This window comes from Myotis nattereri (assembly GCF_964212035.1).
Source record: "Myotis nattereri genome assembly, chromosome: 1".
Lineage (NCBI taxonomy): Eukaryota > Metazoa > Chordata > Mammalia > Chiroptera > Vespertilionidae > Myotis > Myotis nattereri.
This window is the reverse complement of record NC_138075.1, coordinates 132,740,807-132,765,724: the sequence shown is the minus strand read 5'-3', so window position 1 is coordinate 132,765,724 and position 24,918 is coordinate 132,740,807. Positions and strand designations below refer to the sequence as shown.

General features: G+C 38.6%; 1 protein-coding gene across 2 annotated transcripts in view; it reads left to right on the top strand.

Moving 5' to 3' along the window:
• TRDMT1 (tRNA aspartic acid methyltransferase 1) overlaps positions 1-23,555 on the top strand; it is a 59,291-nt gene extending 35,736 nt beyond the window's left edge. The window contains exons 4-11 of one of the 2 annotated variants that reach the window (XM_081093753.1): positions 3,715-3,786; positions 4,394-4,459; positions 5,660-5,729; positions 7,268-7,351; positions 8,979-9,322; positions 11,414-11,471; positions 12,471-12,600; positions 22,244-23,555. In XM_081093753.1, coding sequence (XP_080949879.1) covers positions 3,715-3,786; positions 4,394-4,459; positions 5,660-5,729; positions 7,268-7,351; positions 8,979-9,322; positions 11,414-11,471; positions 12,471-12,600; positions 22,244-22,344 — 925 coding nt within the window. In that variant the 3' untranslated portion in view covers positions 22,345-23,555. The remainder of the gene's footprint in view (positions 1-3,714; positions 3,787-4,393; positions 4,460-5,659; positions 5,730-7,267; positions 7,352-8,978; positions 9,323-11,413; positions 11,472-12,470; positions 12,601-22,243) is intronic. The other variant, XM_081093754.1, reaches the window with a different exon arrangement.
• Positions 23,556-24,918: the final 1,363 nt, after the last annotated feature.

Sequence of the window (24,918 nt, the reverse complement as noted above, 5' to 3'; positions counted from 1 at the left end):
TGTCACACTCAAGGCAGGGTTGATGGGGATGTTGCGGCACCACCCCCTGTCATGCACAGAGCAGGGCCAATCGGGGGGTTGGGGCGCTGCCCCCTGTCACTCACAGAGCAGGGCCCATCTGGGGGGTTGGGGCTCCGTACCCTGTCACGCACAGAGCAGGCTCAATCAGGGAGTTGGGGAGCTCCCCCCTGTCATGCACAGAGTAGGGCCCATCAGGGGTTTGGGGAGTTCCCCCCTGTCACTCACAGAGTAGGGCCGATAGGGCAGTTGGGGCACCGCCCCCTGTCACACACAGTGCAGGGCAGATCAGGGGGTTGGGCCGCCACCACTGTCACACTCAGGGCAGGGCCGATGGGGAGGTTATGGCTCTACCCCGTCACACACAGATCAGGGCCCATGGCGGGGGTGGGGGGGGGAGTTGGGGCGCCGCACCCTGTCACACACAGAGCTGCAGGGCAATCAGGGGGTTGGGGAGCTCCCCCCTATCAGGCACAGAGCAGGGCTGATCAGGGGGTTGGTGAGCCTTCCCCTGTCATGAACAGAGCAGGGAAGATAGGGAGGTTGTGGCCCCGCCCCCTGTCACACACAGAGCCGCAGGGCGATCAGGGGGTTTGGGCGCTGCCCCCGTCACACTGATCCCGGTGTTGGGAGGCATATTACCCTTTTACTATATAGGATAGAGGCCGGGTGCACGGTTGGGGGCCAGCTGGTTTGCTCTGAAGGGTGTCCTGGATCAGGGTGGGGGTCCCCACTGGGGTGCCTGGCCAGCCTGGATGAGGGGATGATGGCTGTTTGCATCTGGTCACACCCCCTTCAGGGTGGGGGTCCCCACTGGGGTGCCTGGCCAGTCTGGGTGAGGGGCTGAGGGCTGTTTTCAGGCCGACTGAAGCTCCCAACCTCTCCTTTTTTTCTTTTTCTTTTTTTTATTCTGGGCTAGCTTTAGCTCTGAGGCTCCTGCTCTTAGGCCTCCGCTCCTGAAAGCAGGTTTCTGGCCTTTGTTTACCTTCTGTATTTGAAACAATGTTGCGATCCTGCTGGCTGAAGCCTGGCGCCTAAAGCAGGTTTCGGGGGTTTTGTTTAGCTTCTATATTTGTAACATAGTTGCTTAGAGTTGCAGCTCAGAGACCGGCAGCGGCAGGTGGGGAACGTTGGAGTCCTCCATCACTGAAGCAAGCAAGCCTCATGTTCGCTTCCAGCTGCCTGGCTGCCAGCTGCCATCTTGGCTAGCAGTTAATTTGCATATCGCCCTGATTAGCCAATGGGAAGGGTAGTGGTCGTATGCTAATTACCATGTTTCTCTTTTATTAGATAGGACTAGTGGCCTGGTGCATGAAATTTGTGCATGGGGGAGGGGGTGTTCCTTAGCCCGTCCTGCACCCTCTTCAATCTGGGACCCCTCGAATGATGTCCTACTGCTGGTTTACAGGGATCGGGCCTAAACCGGCAGTCAGACATCCCTCTCGCAATCCGGGACTGCTGGCTACTAACCGCTCACCTGCCTGCCTGCCTGCCTGATTGCCCCTAATCACTCTTCCTGCTCGCCCCCAACTGCCTCCCCTGCCAGTCTGCTCACCTCCCCATTGCCCCCCATGCTGGCCTGCTCACTCCAAACTGTTCCCCCCGCTGTCCTGATCACGTCCAACTGACCCCCATTGACGGACTGCTTGCCCCCAACTGGCCCCCTTGATGGTATGCTTACCCCCAACGGCCCCGTCCCCCACCAGCCTTATCACCCACAACTGCCCTCCCCTCTTGGCCTCTAACCACCAATACCTTGGCCCCACCACCATGGCTTTGTCCAGAACAATGTCCGGAAGGTCTCCTGGAAGGTCTCCCAGTCTAATTAGTATATTACCCTTTTATTAGTATAGCTAGAGGGCTGGTGCATGGGTGGGGCTGGCTGGTTTGCCCTGAAGGGTGTCCCGGATCAGGGTGGGGGTACCTTTGGGGTGTGGGGTGGCCTGGGCGAGGAGCCTGTGGTGGTTTGCAGGCCAGCCACGCCCCCATGGGGTGAGGGTCCCGGCTGGGGGTGCGTGGCCAGCTTGGGTGAGAGGCTGATGGCTGTTTGCAGGCTGGCCAAGCCCCCAGCAGGGACCCTCACCCCATGAGTGTATGGCCAGCCTGGGTGAGGGGCTGAGAGCTGTTTTCAGGCTGGCCACACCCTCTTCAGGGTAGGGGGTCCCACTGGGGTGCCTGGCCAGCCTGGGTGAGGGACTGATGGCTGTTTGCTGGATGGCCACTGCTCCTGGCGACCCAAGCTCCCAGCCCCTTCTTTTTTTCATTTTTTTTTAGCGCCTCCTTGAGTGGCGGGAAGCAGGTATCTGGGATTTATTTATCTTCTATAATTGAAACTTTGTTGCCTTGAGCAGATTCCAGGGCTGGTGGGAAGCTTGGCTTCCTCCATTGCCGGGGGCAACCCAAGCCTCCTGCTCGCAGCTCCGTGGCCGCCGCCATCTTAGTTGGGTTAATTTGCATACTTGCTCCTGATTGGCTGGTGGGCATGGCTTGTGGGTGTAGCAGAGTGACACCAATTTGCATGTTTTTCTTTTATTAGTGGTCGTACGCTAATTACCATGTTTCTCTTTTATTAGATAGGACTAGTGGCCTGGTGCATGAAATTTGTGCATGGGGGAAGGGGTGTTCCTCAGCCCGGCCTGCACCCTCTCAATCTGGGACCCCTCGAATGATGTCCTACTGCTGGTTTACAGGGATCGGGCCTAAACCGGCAGTCGGATATCCCTCTCGCAATCCGGGACTGCTGGCTACTAACCCCTCACCTGCCTGCTATACACCTGTAGATTAGTTTCAGGTGTATAGCATAATGGTTAGATAATTACATTAAATCTTATTTGTAAGGAATAACTACTAGTCCAGCTACTGCCTGTTTACATGATCTGTTTTGATCTTATTAGTGCAACCAAGTTACAACTCCTGCTTGTAGAATCAAGCCTTCAGCTTAAGTTTTTCCTTTTTACATTGGACAAGATTGTCTTAGTCTTATCTACTACTCTGATCGGCTTAGATGATGATAAGTCACCAACGCTATCAGCTCATATAGCCTTCCTACCCAACCAGCTCATTCATTAGAACTTTTGTTGTCTCACCTGGACAGAGCAAATAGTGCCATCAGCAATTGTGTGTGTGTATCTTTCCCAATCCAAGCTATATTAGGAGAGTGATTGATTTTATTCTTCATTCACTTTTTTTTCTTCTTTGTCTCATGTAAATTGTTTGGCATTTTGTTTTGTAGAAATAAATTTTAAGTTTGTTTATTAGATAGGCAAGGCTTTTTAAAAAAAATAAATGAAAAAGTGCATTTTGTTCTCTGTGCAACAAAGATGATCATATTTATTGTGAAGACCAATTAATTTTAATTCACTTGGTTGTGACTTTTTATTTTTTTATTTATTTTTACTTTTAAAATATATTTTATTGATTTTTTACAGAGAGGAGGGGAGAGGGATAGAGAATTAGAAACATCGATGAAGAGAGAAGCATTGATCAGCTGCCTCCTGCATATTCCCTACTGGGGATGTGCCCACAACCAAGGTACATGCCCTTGACCGGAATCGAACCTGGGACCTTTCAGTCTGCAGGCCAATGCTCTATCCACTGAGCCAAACCTGTTAGGGCAGTTGTGACTTTTTAAAAGAGATTTGATATCTTTATATAAGATTTTTGATAAACTTACTTGTGCTTTCTCAATCCCTTTAGAATTGGTCTGCAAGGTGATGTGACTGATCCAAGGACGAATAGCTTCTTATATATTCTAGATATTCTCCCAAGGTAAAAACCATAGATTCCTGTACAAGCTTACCTTAAATTTAAAACCGTGGATCTGGCAGAATGTGATGGACATTTTATAGAGATTAGCAGTTTATACATGCTGCCTGCAGATACTGTGCATGTCATTTATCTTCTGCCATGAGGAATAAGATAACTGCAAATGTTCGCTGATTCCACAGTTGCCACTACAGTGAGTGACAGGGAATTACAGCCTAATAGCTAAATTCTGTTGCCTCTGCTCATAGTATTAATGCAGATGAAGCGTCTGTTAGCGAATGCTGTTGTCCATGGCCTGGAAGCCTGTGCTAGCCCTGTGTAAATGGCAGCCTTTGAGTTGCATCAGAGGCTCTGTGTGAACCCATGTTTTGAGATAAACTCAATGGAAATTAACATTTCAAATGTTAAATTTATCAGGTATGCTGTGATTATGGGGAAAATGAATAAAATATGAGTTATCTTCATCCCTTATATAATTCTTTTATAAAAAATGAGAGTTTAGAAAATTGCTTACCTCATATTTCCCACAAATAAGGAATTTCTTCATTTTGTTCTTCTTAACAATGAGATTTTTGGAATTCTATTGGTTTTGTTTTTGTATTGTTTTTAGGTTACAGACATTACCGAAGTATATTCTTTTAGAAAATGTTAAAGGTTTTGAAGTATCTTCTGCAAGGTAAAGCATGTATTTGTCCTGTGTTCATCTTAGCTGTTGTGAAATAAAGATCTTAAAAATAAACATGTACATTCTGACATTTTATGTTATATATTTTATTCATTAATATTGATTTTGAAAAGCATCACTAAGTTAAGTTAAATTGATTCTCTCCCATTCTGATGTTTGAAATTTTCTAGAATGAGCAATTATTTTAATAAGAATGATATTTCTCAATTTTAGCTTGCTTATATTGGTGCTTAGTTCTTTAGAAGTAGAAATGTTTTCAGTAAGAATTGGCCCTTAAGATCCATTTATGTTGTCATAAATGGCAGTATTTTATCTTTTCTTATGGTTGAGTAGTGTGTATGTGTACCATATCTTCTTTATCCAATCATCTGTTGAAGAATCTTTAGAATATCATGTTAAGTAAAGTAAGTTAGACATAAAAAGTTAAGAACCATATGATTTCACTCATATGTGGGATATAAAACTGTAAGCAACAATGAACAAATAAGAAAAACAAGCAAATAAGAACTCACAGACACGGACAACAGCATGGTTGGTGGTTGCCAGAGGGAAGGGAGGTGTGGGGGAGTAATAAAGGGTAAAGGGGCCAAATATATGGTGACAGAAGGAGACTTGACTTTAGGTGATGGGCACACAATGCAATATACGGATCATGTATCATAGAATTGTATACTTGAAACCTATATAATTTTATTAACTCATGTCACTGCAATAAATTTAATTTAAAAATTAAAAAAAAAGAATTGGTCCGGTGGACAGGCTTTTTCAGTCATACAGTAAGCTATGTGTTGGAGCCCTTTAAGATGGTAGCCCAGCTGGAGAGAAAGCATGCACACTTTTTATTTAGCTGCTGTCTTTAGCAGTGTTCTCCCATCTGACTTACTACAGATAGTTCCATTTCCCATAGCAAATTTAGCATCAGTAGATTGGCAATTCTATCTCTCACCAGTTTGGATAAATTATCTGAGAGCTGTATTTATTTAAAATAGAAATTATCATTTTTTTTTTTGAGAAATGTAATTTCTCAAGTACTGCACTTAAGACCTTGGATCATTCTACTTCTAACAACTTGAGTGGAGGAACAGTTTTCAGTTAAAATGAAATTTATGTAATATTTTATATAAGAACCTGATTCCCAACTTTAAGGTGAAAGCGTTTCTTTTTTATTTTCCTTTATTTTTGTCTTTTCAGAGACCTGTTAATAAAAACAATAGAAAATTGCGGCTTTCAGTACCAAGAATTTCTATTATCGCCAACCTCTGTAGGTACCGCAATTATAAACTCTTATACATTTTCTCAAAGGGAATTTGAATCAGTAAGAACAGTGGTCGGCAAACTGCGGCTGGCGAGCCACATGCGGCTCTTTGGCCCCTTGAGTGTGGCTCTTCCACAAAATACCACATGCGGGTCCACCCTACAGTGTGATTGAAACTTCGTGGCCCATGCGCAGAAGTTGGTATTTTGTGGAAGAGCTACACTCTAGGGGCCAAAGAGCCGCATGTGGCTCGCGAGCCGCAGTTTGCCAACCACTGAATAGATCTATTTGGATAATATTATAGGTAAATCTTAAAATTACTTCAGACATGGGTTTTATTTTCTAAAGAATATAGTACAGGCTTATAGATTCACTTATACTTATTTTATGAAAAATATATAACTTGAGGCTCATAGAGAATATATTTTTCTTTCTATACAGAAAAAATAAGTGTGTTTTGAAATTATGTGCCATATGGTATTTCCAAAATGGGTGTGCTATAGTTTAGTAATGCTTCAGAATAATCCAAAATAGACAAAAATGAACATATCATAATATTTTAATTCCTTTTATTGGGACATTTCATTAATATGCAAACATTGCTTCTATTTCATGGGTAAGAAACTTATTATAAGAATTTGGTACATCTTTGATATTATAATTATCATTGTCTATTTTTATTTTGTCTTTCTATTTGTTAGCCTATTATCATCTTTTTCTGTTTTACAGTACTTTGCCCTGAAATGAAAAGAAAACCCATTTCAAAAATTAGATGTCCATGTTTTTGTTTTCATTTTTTTGTTGTTCTTATTGAACTTAAGTGTATCCTAAGATTACAAAGCAAGTACATTAAAAAATTCTTATCATTCACAATGACTTCTCTTTGGACCAGGGTTTATAGTCAACTACATTATCGTCAACCCAGATATCAAGGGGGAAAATAGATGCTGTAGATAGTAAGGGGATTGTAACCTCTATCCATCTTACTCCTTTCAGCCTGTTCATTTATTCAATAAATCTTTATTGAATGAACACTTACTTTGCATGTGGAACTGTTCTTCATGGACTGTATAAGCTAATATTACACTTTAAACCTAAAAAGAAATTAACACCAATAAAAAAATTAGATGTCCCACTGTGAAAATTGGCAATGTATCTGATCTCTAATTTTAATATTTATTGCCCTTTAACTTTAAAATGTAGTGAATCCTTCTTTTTTTTAATAAAATGAGTTAATAAATACCCAAGAATAACTATATTTTATAGTTACTATATTATCAATAATGAATGTAAAAATTTCTATATAACTTCTTACCTGGAAAATATAAAATTAAAGTGACTCATAGACATATGATTTATCAGATTCAATCTTTATTTAATTCAAAATAAAGGTACAAAGCAGCAGTTTAAAGGGTTTAAGGGTTTGTGCAAAGTAGTCTTCCACAACTCAGTAACAGAATTTTTTATTGCACAGGCTAAATATATACCTGTATGAGGCTCTTTACTAGGTGCTAACAGTTGATAGAGATCTCTTTTATTTCCAGCTTGGCATTCCAAATTCAAGACTACGGTATTTCCTTATTGCAAAGCTTCAGTCAGAGCCATTACCTTTTCAAGCCCCTGGTCAGGTATTGTTATGGTTGTTGTTATCATCATCATTATAATATATATATATATATAGTAAATATATTGAATCTGCTCATTTATTTCAAGAACTACGTTGTAGAGGCTTCTATGTATCTTATTGAGTCTGTAATATAGACCATGCATAGGTCTATCCCCTGGGCCTAGCCCGTGGTCGGCAAACTGCGGCTCGTGAGCCACATGCGGCTCTTTGGCCCCTTGAGTGTGGCTCTTCCTAAGCCTTTGGAGTACCCTAATTAAGTTAATAACAATGTACCTACCTATATAGTTTAAGTTTAAAAAATTGGGCTCTCAAAAGAAACTTTAATCATTGTACTGTTGATATTTGGCTCTGTTGACTAATGAGTTTGCTGACCACTGCTAGGCTTTTTTTTCTCCTGGTGCCATATTTATTGCCTTAAACTAGTGGTTCTCAACCTTCCTAATGCTGCGACCGTTTAATATAGTTCCTCATGTTGTGGTGACCCCCAACCATAAAATTATTTTTGTTGCTACTTCATAACTGTAATTTTGCTACTGTTATGAATCGTAATGTAAACATCTGATATGCAGGATGTATTTTCATTGTTCGCAACCCACAGGTTGAGAACCACTGCGGTTTAAACAAAACAAAAATTTTCTTTCATCATTAGAAAAAAGAATGAGTTAAAAGTTTAAAAAATTACCATTAGTGCAGTTACCCTCTTTTTCTCTCAACAAAATCCGTTGGTTCCGTTTTCATTGAAGTCAGTGCTATTTAGCTTTAATTGATTAAATGTAGTAATGAGTACTACAAACTACAATAAAATGCTCAGTTGCTATAGATAGTCTATCTAATTGTGCAAGTAGTTAAACATCCTTCTCTCAGCAATTGGTCTGAATAATAGAGTTTCAGTGGTTCAGTGAAGCTCTCCATAACTATCACAGGTGAGAACCTAAAAGTCATGTCCTACAGGGGGTCAATAGTGTCATTTTAATCCCCTGCAATACAGTCCCAATACATCTCCCTTCCCATAGTGGGCAATTCCAAAAAGAATGTACAAAGCATTGTAACAAAGACTTCATTAAAAATTCCTGGAACTTTTTTTTTTTTTTTTGTACAAAATAGGACATTATACATGGTTACATGTTTTGCATAAACAAGTTTTTCCTATGGGAATCAGGAGTAGAAATACCCTTTCAGAGTGAAAAGTGCTTTTCTTTTTTTAATTACTAGTTTTCCTTTAGATCTTGGGTATGTTCCAGTTTTTCTTCTTTGATGAAGGGGATGGCAAACTTGAATCCAAAGTGCATTTTCTAGAAATGTTAATGTTGCTTCTAAACTTTTTTCACAGATATGATGCTCTACATTTAGTCAACATATTTCCTGTTACTTTGTTGAATTTTTTTATTAATAAATACACAAAGCAGCAACTCCATGAAGTAAATAATCTGCAGTCAGATGATACTATAGCTATATGAAGAATAACTTGTAATAACTCGTATAAGTACAAATAAACCACACTTTTTATCTTTCAAATGACAACTTTATAAAGGCTAAAATAATTTTTGCATAATGTTGACTGGACATTATTAATTTCGTTTATTTTTAATAAAGCTTTGGACAATGTGTATATTTTTGTTTAATGCCAGGTACTGATGGAGTTTCCCAAAATGGAATCTGAACATCCTCAACAACATGCAATAGATGCAGTAAATAAAATTGAAGGAAAGAAAATTGAACCAAATATTTGCTTTGATAGCAGCAGACGGTGTTCAGGGAAAGAAGCCATTCTTTTTAAGCTTGAAACTGCAGAAGAAATTGAGCGGAAACATCAACAGGACAGTGACCTCTCTGTGCAAATGCTAAAAGGTTTTCTTGAAGATGATATTGACATGAATCAGTACTTTTTACCACCAAAGTCATTGCTGCGATATGCTCTTTTGTTAGACATTGTTAAGCCCACTTGCAGAAGATCCATGTGCTTTACAAAAGGGTAGGTTTTAAAGAGAGACTCTTCATGGTATATCCAAAATAACCAGGTGGTTTTTTTTTTATACCTGTTGTCTCTTTTAGTTCTTCTCAAAACAAGGAGCATTTTATAAAATGTTTCTGCTAGAATGTTTTTTTTCACCCTTAATTACCTGCTTTCATGTTCCAGTAGAATACATGAGTGAAAAGTCCTTCTGGCAGAACATTATATAAACAACCCATAAAAGTGCTCATAAAAGATGATGCCATTTGTCTGGTGACTTCCATGGGAGCGTAAAACATGGTTTCTATACAGGGTAAATTACTAATTTTTTAGCACCTTTCATTTTATGCCACATCAGACCTCAAAAGTTTATGTCTTCTCTCATGATCAATATATAAGAAGAAATTAAATTTTAGTATCAAAATACAAAATTGAATCATCTAGCTCATGTTAGAGTGTATTTTAAATTTTATTCCGTTTTTTAAATAAGAATAAATTCTCCTAGTTCAAATTACAAAAGGCACTAAGATTTTAAGACTCCCTTCTACTCTGTCTTGGCCATTCAGTTTTCCTCACTACATGTAACCAGTGATTTCAATTTACTGTCTCATCTTCCAGAGGTATTATGTGTGAAGGTGCATTTAAATACACATCTATATTTTGCCCCCTCCTTTAAGAAGTGGTAACATATTATATCTATTTTTATGTATGTGCCCCCCTTTTATTTTGCACAATATAAATTGGGTATTATTGCATATAAGTACATAAAGAACTTTTCTATTCTCGTGGTATGGGTATAGCATCATTTCTTTTACTGGTTACCTTTGGGTTATTTCTTGAATGTTAATATGTTTTCACACCAATATTTTAAAACCTAGAAAGAAGGGAAAATTTAGGTCTTTTCAGAAAATGTGAAAGATCCCTGATTCAGCTTTGTTAATTCCATTCAACTTCATTTGATATGTAGTCTTCTCTTTTTACTTACTAGCTACCTATCTTGCACAAGACACTATGTTCATGATATAATCATACCAGATTCATTCTGATTTTATCATACTTTGCCCCTGTACTTCCGGGAGAACAGGTTTATTGCTTTTCATTACCTTAAAAGACTTCACTCAGCTGTTGTCTTTTTCCAAGTCTAATAGGTTCTTTTTAGGATTCTAATAAAACAAGACATCAATTTTATAATAAAAAACAGCTTTGCATTTTTTGTAGCTATAAAGATGGTATAAAAGAAGCCTTACTGTAAAAGTCCATTTTAGTGTGGATAATACAAATATACATATATAATATGTGAGAAAACAATTTGATAACAATTTTTCCCTGCTGTGACTTTCTTTAATTTATTTTTTTTATTTTTATTTTTTATATATTTTATTGATTTTTTACAGAGAGGAAGGGAGAGAGATAGAGAGTTAGAAACATCGATGAGAGAGAAACATCGATCAGCTGCCTCCTTTCTTTAATTTATACTTAAAATTGATCTATTAGGAAAAATAATACTGATAATATGTTGAACAACCAGCTTGGCAATGATCTTAGGGGAAGAAATATTACTAATACCTTGTAGTATTCTCATTGTTGTACAGAAAGAGGAAAAATGTACTGTGTTACAGAGGCAGATGCATATTGAGTGGGCGCACGTTTGTCATGATACTGGAGAGTGGGACCTTGTGTTCATGAGAAGAAATGATGGTCTGGCATTATAAAAAAAAGAGCAGCAATTTATTTTTACCTGCCTAACATTTGGTTTAAAGTAGAAGGGATATAAGTATGGAATAGTTTTTAGATATAAAATTGGAACAAGTTCATACTTACAAGTGATGAACATTTAAAAAATGACAGTACAAAGAAATGGCAATTGATAATACATAATTCAAAATAGTATTTACACAACTCAAAAAACTTCCAAATTTAGTGTCTGAGAAGCTTAAATAAAATGACCTTATACCCCTCACCCAGTTATTATTAAATCATTAAGCCTATTTATGTGATGATATCCAGAATATTGCAGAAGGATAGAATTATGTAGATTGATTAATTTATTCAGGAAATATTTAAGAAATTTTGCATTAAATACATTAGATAATATTTGTGTTAATTTTTCAGTTATGGGAGGTACATAGAAGGGACAGGATCTGTGTTACAGACTGCAGAGGATGTGCAGGTACTATGCATGCTTTAGAACTTAATTATTTGAAAATTATTTTAAATAAAATTATTTTTAATACTTAAAATTTGAGAATGTCAAAATAATTTTATATGTTCTATTGGAAATGGATATATATTATTCATATTTATATTCATATGTAGTAATCTTTACTATAGAAAATTTTCTTGCTGCATAAGTTTATATAAAAAGAATATTTTATGTTTTTATTCTTGCCTTCTGTATTTTTTATTCTATAAAGAGTAAGTTGACATGCAGTGTGCAACAGTTAATTTCTCTAAAATTATGTGCAAATATCTTAAAATGGGGACTTCTTTTGGAGCACATACTGTGACTTTTAAGGAGAGAAGTCTATGTTTTAGCAAAGCATTTTATTAATATTTCAATTTTAAACTCTTTATAGTATCATGGTTGAATGTAAGCTTGATATTTTGCAAGCTTTATACTTTTGGATAAGTTTGAAATGAAATCACATTATCTTCTTTTATAATGATTTAAACTCACTATTAATAAGATCTGCCTATTTAACATCCTATCAGAGGCAACTGAATGTCTGTATTTGAGAAATCAAGTTTATTAAATATATTTTATTGTTTTAAGGAAATGTTATGAAATTGATAATAAACAGTAAACATTTTAATGATGTATCTGTTAAACATTGTAAAATTGACCTCATTGATCAAGTTTTTTTTATATTTCCCTCTATTTTTTGTTATATTGTCTTTTATTATTTATATTCTTATTTAATTTTTGAGGAATCAAAAATGACAGATACATTGCAAGTATCCTGATCTGTTGAACATTAAGGTTTTGTCCATTTTCAAAGTTTATATTGCCATTGATTACGTAGTTTATTGAAGAGACATTTTGCCCTGGGCTGTCATGTGTTACAGCAGACATTCCATCATTTTTTAAGCTGTCTCACAAAAGGTGATCTTATCTTAACAAATCTATTTGCCGTCTACTTCATCAGTTACCTTGGGGCTTTTCTTACAGATTGAGGATATCTACAAATCTCTTACCAATTTGTCACAGGAAGAAAAGATAACAAAATTGTTAATGCTTAAACTTCGATATTTCACTCCTAAAGAAATCGCAAATCTTCTTGGATTTCCTCCAGAGTTTGGTATGTGGGGTACACGCAGACCTCAGCTTTTGTTTATTAAAGATCCCAAAAATGCATTAGGGAATCATATGTGTATTTTATGAAGAAATCTTTGCTTAGACAGATGGATGTAAGAAACCTCATTTCTTTCCTGATTGTGCAATTACTGACATTTTTCTTTCCTCACCTTTCACATTCATTTATACCTGCCTCAGACCAGCCCCTTCAATTGTGTGTCCCTCCTCTTTCACTCCAGTTACGGTCCTGAGTGATTTTCAGGGACAAGGGGCCAAATCAGCAATTTCCCGCCTCCTTCATGGATGGATGTTGATAGTATCTTTCTCCAGCTTATTTTCTTTCTCCCAGAGGTCCTGTTTTAATAATAACCCAACATTAGATTGTGTGGAAAAATGCCTAGAATTGTCTTTTTTATGAAGAAATTAAAAGGAGGTTGAGGAACTTATTTATTATTTTTGTGTGAGGGATTTATTCTCCTCGAAGATGCATTCTTATCACTCATGCGTTTTTGTCCTTTCCTATAAAGTGTAAGTGGAGAAAAGAGAAGGTGGAGAAGCAGTCTAGGAAGGAGCTGTCCTAATGGAAAGAAAGGGTGACTCAGGACACAGGTGCCAGAACCTATGAAAATGAGGGGATCTGACGCAGGGAATCCCAAGAACAAAACTAAGACAGATGCAGCTGTAGAGGAAGACAAAGTCCTAACTCTTTTCCCAGTCCAGGAATTCCAGGGGCTGTTGCTATTAAGAGATGGGGACACATTGCCTTTCCTTCTTAGAGCTGCCCTGTCTCTTCCTGGTCCCTTTTCCTGGGCACCTGTGCTCTCCCCTGTATGGATGGCGTGTCTTAGGCTGGGGTGGCTGTGCTCCCAGTACCTGGCTCACGAGAAGGGGAAAGACAGGCCTCCTTAACGTGCTTCCAGGGCTACACCAGGAGGGCATGTGTTTTTGATAACTCTGAAGTTTGAAGGCAGAAAAGCCAAATTGCTAAATCCAATGCTATTGTAAGAGTAATGCAGTACTGTTCTTGAAGCACATAATGGGCTAAATAGATCATGTTTTAAATTCTAAATAATGGATTTACAGATGAAGTTTTAGAGCACATTCCTTTGTGCAGATAACAAACTGCTAATACAATCTGACTACCCTCTTGGTAATTGGTTCTCTGAGCATAGTCACAGCAGTTTTGTAGTCTCCCTTTTTCTTGGTGAGCTCATTCAGTCACAGATATCCTCGGGAGTGTTATTTAAGAAAAACAGACTTTTTTTGGGTCTAGTTTATGTCACAAAATGAGAGAGAACATCATAAAACAAACGAAGAGCTGAGAGTTAAACTCAAGAATTTAATTCTCAGTCTGCTCTCCTTGTTATTTTTTCTTTTTTACAATGAACAATCAAAGGTATTTTCAACAGTACTAAAGGGAGAAAAGAGATTTACTATGTAATAACAAATAATTCCTAAGTTTTATTTGAGTTCTTTTTCAAATAGTACTCATCAGTTTCATAACATTGAAACTAAGCATGTACCCCAGATTCAGACTGGCTGAGTCTGAATCCTCGGTCTACCTAACCACTCTCTGCCTTAGTTTACACATCTGTAATTGCAGCACCAAATTCAAAGGGTTGTTGTGACAAGTAAGTTGGTATATGTAAAATGTTTACACCCTGACACATAATATAAAATTTAAGTGTCAGCCTTTATTTTGTAAATCATAAACATTTATTTGTTTTTATAGCCTTTACTTTGTAAAGATTTTTTCTCATTATTTAAAAATTTTAGATGGATAAAATTAGAGTTTTTCATAGCTCTCTGAAAATATATGTATAGTACACACAAAAAAGCCTTTTCCATTGGTTAACCTTTTTTCAAATATGTGATCTGTTTGTATAGTCAGACTTGCCCTGATGTCCTCACTGAGCAGCACTCTGACAGAACTGTCCTTCGCATGCGCTTTTGACATTGACTCCAGTCCAAAATGGGCACTGTGTGAGCTGCCCGCCCACTGGCAATGATGGATGTTCATTGACTTTTCCATACACTTGTCCTGGTTCCCTTTGTGACTGGTGGCATGCATTTGTGAGACAGCAGGCTTTGGAAGAGAGGAACACTCATCTATACTTACTAAAGGAAAGCTGCTACCTTGACCTCATTAATTCTGTTCTTTTTTTTATTTGTCTATGAGGATTATTATTATTTTTAATGTATCTAAGTTTTTTTAAAAGACATCTTTTAAAAAATGATGTAATCTTTCCATGAGCTAGCTTAGATTTTAATATCTATATTTAAATACAAAATATACAGACATATAAAATTTTTACAAATCTGACTTGTTTTCAAATTTATATTGCAAAAGATCGTCTTTACAATATTTTAAAAGTCTGTTTGTAGGTATATTTGTACCTCTGGATACTTTGAACTTACTAATTTTTCAGATGACTAATATGCTTGCCTAAGACATACTATCTTTATAATAGCAATTTTGTTATTATATTGCAAATATAGTTTTACTATGCAATTGCATAGTAAATCGCAAATATAGTTTTACTATGGCAATCACTGTTATTTTATTGTAGTAAATATAATGTCAAGTGTTGATGAAGCAACTTTACCCTAATCAGCTCTACCTTTTCGTTCTCACAAGTGTATGAAATGTTGCTATTCTTTTTTTTAAAGTATTTTCTATTGATTTTTTGTATAATTTTTAAAAAATTTATCTTTATTGTTGAAAGTATTATAGATGTCCCCTTTGTTTTCTTTTCTTTTTTTTCTGTTTCCCATGGACCCACTCCACTCCACACTGGCACTTCCCAGGCCTTCGCCATGGGCTATGCATATATGCATATAAGTTCTCTGGTTAATCTCTAACCTCTACTCCCCACCCTGCCTTCCTTCATTTTATTATCTCCTTGCTTCTCTTTTATATAATTGCTATGCCAAAGGATACTGACTGTGAATTTCTAACATTGTAACTAACATGCTCTACACTGTGAGGCATATATAATCTTTTATGTTGATACTCACAAGGCTTTGTTCCAGCATATGTAGTCTCTTGTGGGCCATTTTGTTTTAAAAAAGAATGTAACAAATACAAGTTCACTATGAGAAAGTTAATTTTTGGAAGCACAATATTAAAAAAAAACAGCTGTGAGGAACTTTTACCCAAAATATATATAAAGAACTCTTACAACTCAACTATAAAAAGAAAAATAATAAAGTTTTAAAATGGGCAAAGGATTTGTATAGACATTTCTCTGAAGAAGATAGACAAATGGCCAATAAGCACATGAGAAGATGTTCAACATCATTAGTTATGAGGGAAATGTAAATCAAAACTACAGTAGATACCATTTCACAAAAAAAGCCAGGAACAGTGCCGAAAAAGATGTGGAGAAAGCAGATCACGTGTATATTGCTGATGGGAATATCAAATGACACAGCCGCTTTGGAAAAACAGTCTGACAGTTTCTCAGATGTTACATGTAGAGTTTTTGTGTGACCCAGCAATTTTACCCCTGCAGGTGTCCCAGAGAATGAAAAATAAATGTCCATGCAAAAACGTATACTTAATGTTCATAACAGGTTTATTCATAATAATTAAAAAGTAGAAAAAACCCCCAAACTTCTATCAATGAATGAATGGATAAATAAAATGCAGTATATCCATACAATAGAATATACTTGGCTATAGAAGGGGAATGAAATATTGTTACATTCTGGCACGTAAGTGAACCTGGAAAACATTATGCTTAGTGAAAGAAGCCAGACACAAAAGCAGCATGTTGTATGGTTCCTTTTATATGAAACTAGAAGCCCGTGCGGCCTGTGCCTTCTCGCAGTCTGGGACCCCTCGCTCCTTACCGCCCGCCTGCTTGCTGCTCCTTACTGCTTGGCTTGCTGCTCCTCAGTGCTACCGCTGAGGTGAGAGAGGCTCCTGCCACCGCCGCTGTGCTCGCCAGCCATGAGCCTGGCTTCTGGCTGATCAGCGCTCCCCCTCTGGGAGCACACTGACCACCAGGGGAAGCTTCTGCATTGAGCGTCTGCCCCCCTGGTGGTCAGTGTGCATCATAGCAACCAGTCATTCTGCTTGTTCTGCTGTAACGGTCGCTTAAGCTTTTATTATATAGATGTTCAGAACTGGCGAATCCACAGAAACAGAACGTAGATTACTGGTTGAGGGGCAGGGAAGGGAAATGGTAAGTGACCACTAATGGGTACTAGCTTTTTAAAAAATTGAGGTGTAATTGACATATAATATTATGTCAGTTTCAGGTGTACAACAGTGATTGGATATTTGTATACATTGTGAAATGGTCAACACAATTAGTTAACAATAAGTCTAGTTAACATCTTTCACCATACATAGTTACAATTTTTTTTGTGTGATGATGACTTTTAAGATATACCTTCTTAGCAGCTTGCAAATATGGAATACAGTATTATTAACTACTAAAGGCCTGGTGCACAAAATTCATGCACGAGGGTGGGGGGGTTCCCTCAGCCCAGCCTGCACCCTCTCCAATCTAGGACCCTTCCGGGGATGTCTGACTGCTGATTTAGGCCTGATTCTGGACATCGCTCTCACAATCCTGGACCACTGGCTCCTAATTGCTCACCTGCCTGCCTGCCTGCCTGGTTGCCCCTAACTGCTCTCCCCCCGCCCCCCAGCCTGATCGCCCCTCACTGCCTCTGTGTGCCGGCCTGATTGCCCCTAACTGCCCCCACCCCCCGCCGGCCTAGTCACCCCTTATTGCCCCCCCTGCCAGCCTAATCACCCCCAACTAACCCCCTGCCAGCCTGGTCGCCCCCAACTGCCCCCCTCTGCTGGCCCGGTTGCCCCCTACTTCCCCGCCCTGCCGGCCTGGTCGCCCCCAACTGCCCTCCCTGCTGGCTTGGTTGCCCCTCACGCCACCCCCCCCCCCCCCCCACCACCAGCCTGGTCGCCCCACGCAGCCTGCTTGTTCAGTCATTTAGTCGTCCCTCACTAACCCCCCTGCTGGCCTGGTCATAGGAAGCCATCCTGTGAAGGCATGAGGGTTAATTTGCATATCACGTCTTTATTATATAGGACTAGAGGCCTGGTGCACAGAAACTTATGCACTGGCAGGGGGGTGTCCCTCAGCCCCACTTGTGCCCTCTCACAGTCTGGGACCCCTCGGGAGATAACGACCTGTTGGCTTAGGCCCGCTCCCAGGTAGCAGAGGGCAGGCCCAATATCTAGGTGCCCGCCCCACAGCCCCTGGTCGGGCTCAGAGCAGGGCCGATTGGGGAGTTGGGGCACCGCCCCCTGTCATGCACAGAGCAGGGCGGATCGGGAGGTTGCAATGCCACCCCCAGTCACGCTCAGGGTAGGGCCAATTGGGGGGTTGGGGCACCGCCCCCTGTCACACTCAAGGCAGGGTCGATGGGGAGGTTGTGGCGCCACCCCCTGTCACACACAGAGCAGGGCCAATCAGGGGGTTGGGGTGCTGCCCCCTGTCACACACAGAGCAGGGCCCATCGGGGGGTTGGGGTGCTGCCCCCTGTCACGCACAGAGCAGGGCCGATCAGGGGTTTGGGGAGCTCCCCCCTGTCACTCACAGAGTAGGGCCGATAGGGGAGTTGGGGCACTGCCCCCAGTCACACACAGAGCAGGGTGGATCAGGGGGTTGTGGCCCCGCCCCCTGTCACACACAGAGCCACAGGGCAATCAGGGGGTTTGGGCGCTGCCCCCTGTCACGCTGCTTCAGGGGCCAGGAGGCCTCGCGGCTCCACTGATCCCAGTGCTGGGAGGCCTTGCGGCTCCGCTTGACATCGGGGCAGTGAGGCCTCACTGCTCAGCTGATCCCGGTGCTGGGAGGCTCTGCTGATCCCAGTGCTGGGAGGCTCCGCTGATCCCGGTGCTGGGAGGCATATTACCCTTTTACTATATAGGATAGAGCCTGGTGCATGGGTAGGGGCCGGCTGGTTTGCCCTGAAGGGTGTCCCGGATCAGGGTGGGGGTCCCCACTGGGGTGCCTGGCCAGTCTGGGAGAGGGGCTGAGGGCTGTTTTCAGGCTGGTGGGCGACTGAAGCTCCCAACCTCTCCTTTTTTTCTTTTTTTTTATTCTGGGATTTATTTACCTTCTATGGCTGTCACTGGAACTGAGAGCCGGCTTTAGCTCTGAGGCTCGGCTCCAGCTCTGAGACCTTGGCTGCTGGAAGCAGATATCTGGGTTTGTTTGGCTTCTATAATTGAAACACTGTTTCAGCTCCAGCTCCAAGGCCAGCTGGCTGAAAGCAGGTTTCTGGGGTTTGTTTAGCTTCTATAATTGAAACATTGTTTCTTAGAGTTGCAGCTCAGAGACTGGCAGTGGCAGGTGGGGAACTTTGGCTTCCTCCTTCACTGGAGCAAGCAAGCCTCCTGTTCGCTTCAGCTGCCTGGCTGCCGGCCGCCATCTTGGTTGGCAGTTAATTTGCATATCTCGCTGATTAGCCAATGGGAAGGGTAGCGAAGTTACGGTTAATTACCATGTTTCTCTATTATTAGATAGGATAGTCATCATGCTGTATATTACATCTTCATAACTTATTTATTTTATAGCTGGAATTTTGTACCTTTTGATCCTCTTCACTCATTTTGCCCCCCTCCATCACCACCTATATGTTCTCAGTGTCTATGAGCTTTTTTGTTGGTTTTCTTGCTTGGTTTACTTTTTAGATTCCACATATGAGTAAGATCATACGGTCTTTCTCTCTCTGTCCTCACTTAGCATAATGCCCTCTCCGTCCATGTTGTCACAAATGGTGAGATGTCATTTTTTTTTTTTTATGGCTCATAGTATTCGGTTGTATATACTGTATATACGACATTTTCTTTTCTATTCATTTATTGATGGACACTTAGGTTATTACCATACCTTGGTTACAGTAAATAATGATGTAGTGGGTATGTAAGTGTGTATATCTTTTCTAATTAGTGTTTTTGTTTTTATTGGGTAAATACCCAGAAGTGAAATTACTGAATCATATGGTAGTTCTATTTTTTAATTTTTTGAGAAGCTTCCATATATTTTTCACAGTGGCTTAACCAGTTTGTAGTCCCATCAACAGTGTATATCCTTGCCAACACTTTATAGTACTTGTCTTTTTGATGATAGCCATTCTAACAGGTGTGGAGTAATATCTCATTGTAGTGTTGATTTTTATTTCCCTGATGCTTAGTGATGTTAGGCTTGTTTTTATGAGACTATTGACTGTTTGTATGTCTTCTTTGGAAAAATGTCTATTCCTCTGCTAATTTTTAATTGAATTGCTTGTTTTTTTTATTTTGTTTTGTTTTTTGCTGTGGAGTTATATGAGTTCTTTATATATTTTGGATATTAACCCTTTATCAGATATCTAATTTACAAGTGTTTAATATTTTCTCCCATTCAGTAGGTTGGTTTTTTTTTAATCAACACCCAAGTATATTTTTCCATTGATTTTTAGAGAGAGTGGAAGGGAGAGAAGGGGAAGGAAGGGAAAAAGGGAGGGCGGGAGTGGAAGAGAAAGAGAGAGATAGAGAAAGAGAGAGACAGAGAGAGAGACAGAGAGAGAGAGAGAGAGAGAGAGAGAGAAAGAGATATCCATGTGAGAGAGACACATTAACTGGTTGCCTCCTGCACACACCCCAACGGGGGGCCAGGGATCAAGCCAGCAACTGAGGACTACAGGCCAATGCTCTAACCACTGCACAACCAGCCAGAGCTGGCTTTTTGTTTTGTTGATGATTTTTTTTTTCTGTGTAGAAGCTTTTTCGTTTTAGTCTTACTTGTTTATTTTTGCCGTTGCTTTTGGAGTTATATACAAAAATATCATCTACAAGACCTTATCACCTATGTTTTCTTCTAGGAGTTTGATGGTTTCAAGTCTATGTTCAAGATTAAAGGCTTAATTTTGAGTTAATTTTTGTGTACAATGTAAGATAGTCTATTTTCATTCTTTTGTATGTGACTATCCAAATTTTCCAACACTGGTAATTGAAAAAACTATCCTTTCCCCATTTTATATTCTTGCCTCCTTTGTTGTAAATTAATTGGCCATATATCCATTGGTTTATTTCTGGGTGCTCTATTCTGTTCCATTGATCAATAACTCTGTTTTTATACCAATACCATACTGTTTTGATTACTTTATGTTTCTAATATAGTTTGAAATAAGGGAGTGTGATGCTTCCAGCTTTGTTCTTCTTTCTCAAAATTGTTTTTGCTATTTGGGTCTTTTGTGATTCCAAATAAATTTTAGGACTATATGCTCTATTTCTGTGAAAATAGTCATGGGGATTATATTAGGTATTGCATTGAATCTGTAGATTGCTTTAAGTAATATGGACATTTTAATAATATTAGTTCTTCTAATCCATGGGTACATGATATCTTTACATTTATTTCTGTCTTCTTCAATTTCTTTCATCAGTGTGTCATAGTTTTTAGCATACAGCTCTTTCACATCCTTGGTTGAATTTCTTCCTAAGTATTATATTCTTTTTGATGCAGTTACTAGTATAAATTGGATTGTTTTCTTAATTTCTCCTTCTGATAGTTCATTATTAGTGTATAGCAACACAACAAATTTTTGTAAGTTAATTTTGTATCTGCAACTTTACTGATTTGTTTATTCTAACCGTTTTTGGTTTAGTAGTTAGGGTTTTTGTATACAATGTCACATTATCTACAAATAGTGATTGTGTTACTTCTTCCTTTCCAATTTGGATGCCTTTTCTTTCTTTTTCTTGTATAACAATTCTGACGAGAACTTCCAATACTATGTAGACTAAAAGTGGTGAGAATGGACATTCTTGTCTTGTTCTTGATCATAGAAGAAAATTTTCAGCTTTTCACCATTTAGTATAATGTTAGCTATGGGTTGGCTTTCTTTTTCAGATGATTAAAATGTTCTGGAATTGCCATGGCCAATGTTCTCAGTGGTTAGAGCATCTGCCCATGCATGGAAAGATCAAGGGTTCATTTCCAGTCAAGGGCATGCACCTAGGTTGCAGGTTCAACCCCCAGCCCTGGCTGAGACTCAGGTGGGAGGCAACTAATCTATGTGTCTCTCTCACATCAATGTTCTCCCCCCCCCCCCCCCCCCCGCCATATCTTTCTCTCTCTCCCCCTCCCTGCTTTCCACTCTTTCTAAAAATCATTGGAAAAAATATCCTCAGGTGAAGATTAACAACAAAATGCTCTAGAATTATAATGGAGATGTATGCAAAACTTGTCACTATACATACTAAAAACCACTGAATTGTACATTTTAAAAAGGTGACTTTTATAGAATGTGAATTGTATCTTCAAAAACCTGTTATTAAATAAAACACTGTGAAATAATGGTAGCCACTGATTTTTCTAAAGTACACTAATATACAAATATCTAGGAGTACTGTGGATGTTATATGTGTATGTGTGTGTGCACAGTGCATAGTATGATATGTAATGTGATATGACAACGTCACATTGTGTACACAAGGTACTCTTACATACTGTTTTTTGCTCTAAATCTCTAAATTCTCATTTGTTAATTGAACTTCGTAGAGACCTTAGGGACTTATTTATGTAAATGACCACTGTGCTCTTACTGAAGTATATATCCTTTTATCTCTGAAGTTATTATTACAAATGATTATATTACAAATTGTTCTCTCTCATTTCTAGGATTTCCCGAGAATATAACAGTGAAACAGCGTTATCGACTACTTGGAAATAGTCTCAACGTACATGTAGTAGCTAAACTAATCAAAGTACTATATGGATAATCTTAAATGACTTTGAAAGATGGTTACAGTATTCCTTCATATCTAGACGGTAATTCTGAAATTCCAGTTTAATTAATTTTGATGAAATTCAACTACATTACCTTAATCTCTCATAACAAATTTGAATGTATCATAAAAATGCCAATTTGTTTCCTTACATTTATATTATGTCTTTTGTAAAGTGAAATTATTGTTATTCTTTAGGTGAATATATTTTCATATGAAGTCATTAAATATATATCTAATATTCTTTTTTATAATATGGTATTAAATAACTTTAGGAACATTAGAATTTTAATGTTTTTATCAATATTTTATACAGAGGCATAATAGGCATATTGTAATGAATCTGAGAAGTTGTATTTTTTTGTGTTAATTAAAGAAGTTGTTTTATGAGTCTTGTCATTTACTTTTTTGTTAGATTATTATTTTTAATTCTAAAATAATGATTCTAATTCTAGCCTGTTTCAAATATTGAATATTTTACTTAATTTCAATTCCTTAAACATTTCTTGTTTTACTTAAATGCTTATAATATTTTAAATCAAATTATCATCATTCATTTTATACAACAGTCTGAAGAAAGTGTCAGAAAAAATAATCCTAAATTCTTGATTACCTTTTTATCAGGAAGCCACAGAATATGGAGGTGCACATTACCTTTAATCCTATCTCCATCTGAAAGGTTAAACTCCTTCCTTCTTCATTTGTGCATATTTCCCTTCAGTTTGCTGTTAGCAGAGCTTGCTTTTGTCCTTGTTCTCAGCTTCTTGTTGTAAGTTGATTTTGTCATCACATTCTAAGGAATGTAGTGTGACATTAAGATTTTAGTTGAGTGTTGACCTGTGAACCAGGAGGTTTGATTCCCTTTCAGGGCACATGCCCAGGTTGTGGGCTCAGTCTCCAGTGTGGGGTGTGCAGGAGGCAACCAATCAATGATCCTCTCTCATCATTTATGTTTTTCTCTTCTTCTCCTTTCCTCTTTGAAATCAATAAGAATATGTTTTTAAAAAACAATTTTGGGGAGGAAACTCTGCCTTTGACCCCCTTCCTTGTAACTCTTCTGTGAATTCACTTCAATAACTTTTAACGTTCTCTGTTTCTACCTTTGCAGTAGACTCCTCGGAATTGAAGTTCCTATCCAGCCTAAGTCTTGCATCAGAAATCCTGTGGTTTTTATTTCAGGGGTAGAATCAAGTGAAAAATGGATGAAAAAATGAAAAGAAACATGAACAGAAATTTTATAAAATTTTAATTTATATTATTATCTTTAAAAAAAAAACAATAGTTTGATGTGGAGAAATTAGAACCCTGTGTGCTGCTGGTGAGAATGTAAAATGGTACAGCCACTGTAGAAAATAGATGGTGATTTCTTAAAAATATATAAACAGAATTATCATATGATCTAGCAATTCCACTTCTGAGTATTACCCAAAAAGATTCAAAGTGGGGACTTTGTCTGATATCTGTACACCGATGTTCAGAGCAGCATTATTCACAATAGCTAAAAAGTGGAAACAGTCAAAGTGCCCAACAGGAAATGAATGGAGAAACAAAATATGGTGTATACCTACAACGGAATATTATTCAGACCTAAAAAGAAAATTCTGATACAACATGGATGAACCCTGAAGACATTATGCTCAGTGAAATAAACCAGACACAAAAGGGGACATTTTGTGTGATTCCACTTACATGAAGTATGTGAAAGAATCCAGTTCTTAGTGATAGAAAGTAGGCTAGATGTCGCCAGGGCTTGGCACTTTGGGAAGGGGAGTGGTGTTCCAAGGCTGCAGAGTTTTGTTTGCTGTGGAAAAAGCTCTGGAGATGGGTGATGGTGATAGTTGCACAACAATATGAATGTAATTAATGCCACTGAACTGTATACTTAAAAATCATTAAAATGGCAAATGTTATGTCATGTACTACATTTTACCACAAAAAAACCCAACAGTCATTCCCCCTCACCATTTTTTTTTTTTTTTCAGAAGAACTCATAAACATGGATATAGGCCAATGCATATACAGGTGTGGGCAAAAGTAGGCTTACAGTTGTGAGGTCACAAAACACAGAGTTTATATTTGTATTATAATCATAATCTGCATGTCTTTTTCATATAAACAACTTTAAACCTACTTTGGCTCACCCCTGCATATACCAATATTGCTATCTACATTTTATATATGTGTTTAAAGACATACCTTATATAAGTTTCATAAGTGTTGGTATACAACAATTTGAAATTATTTTGGCACACTTTTACTAGATTCTCTTCACTTTTTTTTTTTTACTCTTAACTTTTTTAAGAGTGTTTCTATGATTATGCTAGAATAGTAGGGTTCTATGCTCCACTGAGCAATGTTACACAAATTAAGTGTTGGGTTGCAGTGCACTAATTATAAACACATGAAAGCTCTATGGAGCCATTCCTTTGCAAACTGGAGGGTAGACTGCAGCTTGGTGAGAGAGTTTAAATTATTGAAGTATATTCATGGGCAGATGGTGATGCTTGCCCTTAATTCATAATTGAAAATATATAGTAGCAAACATAAGACTCACACCTTAACTGATGT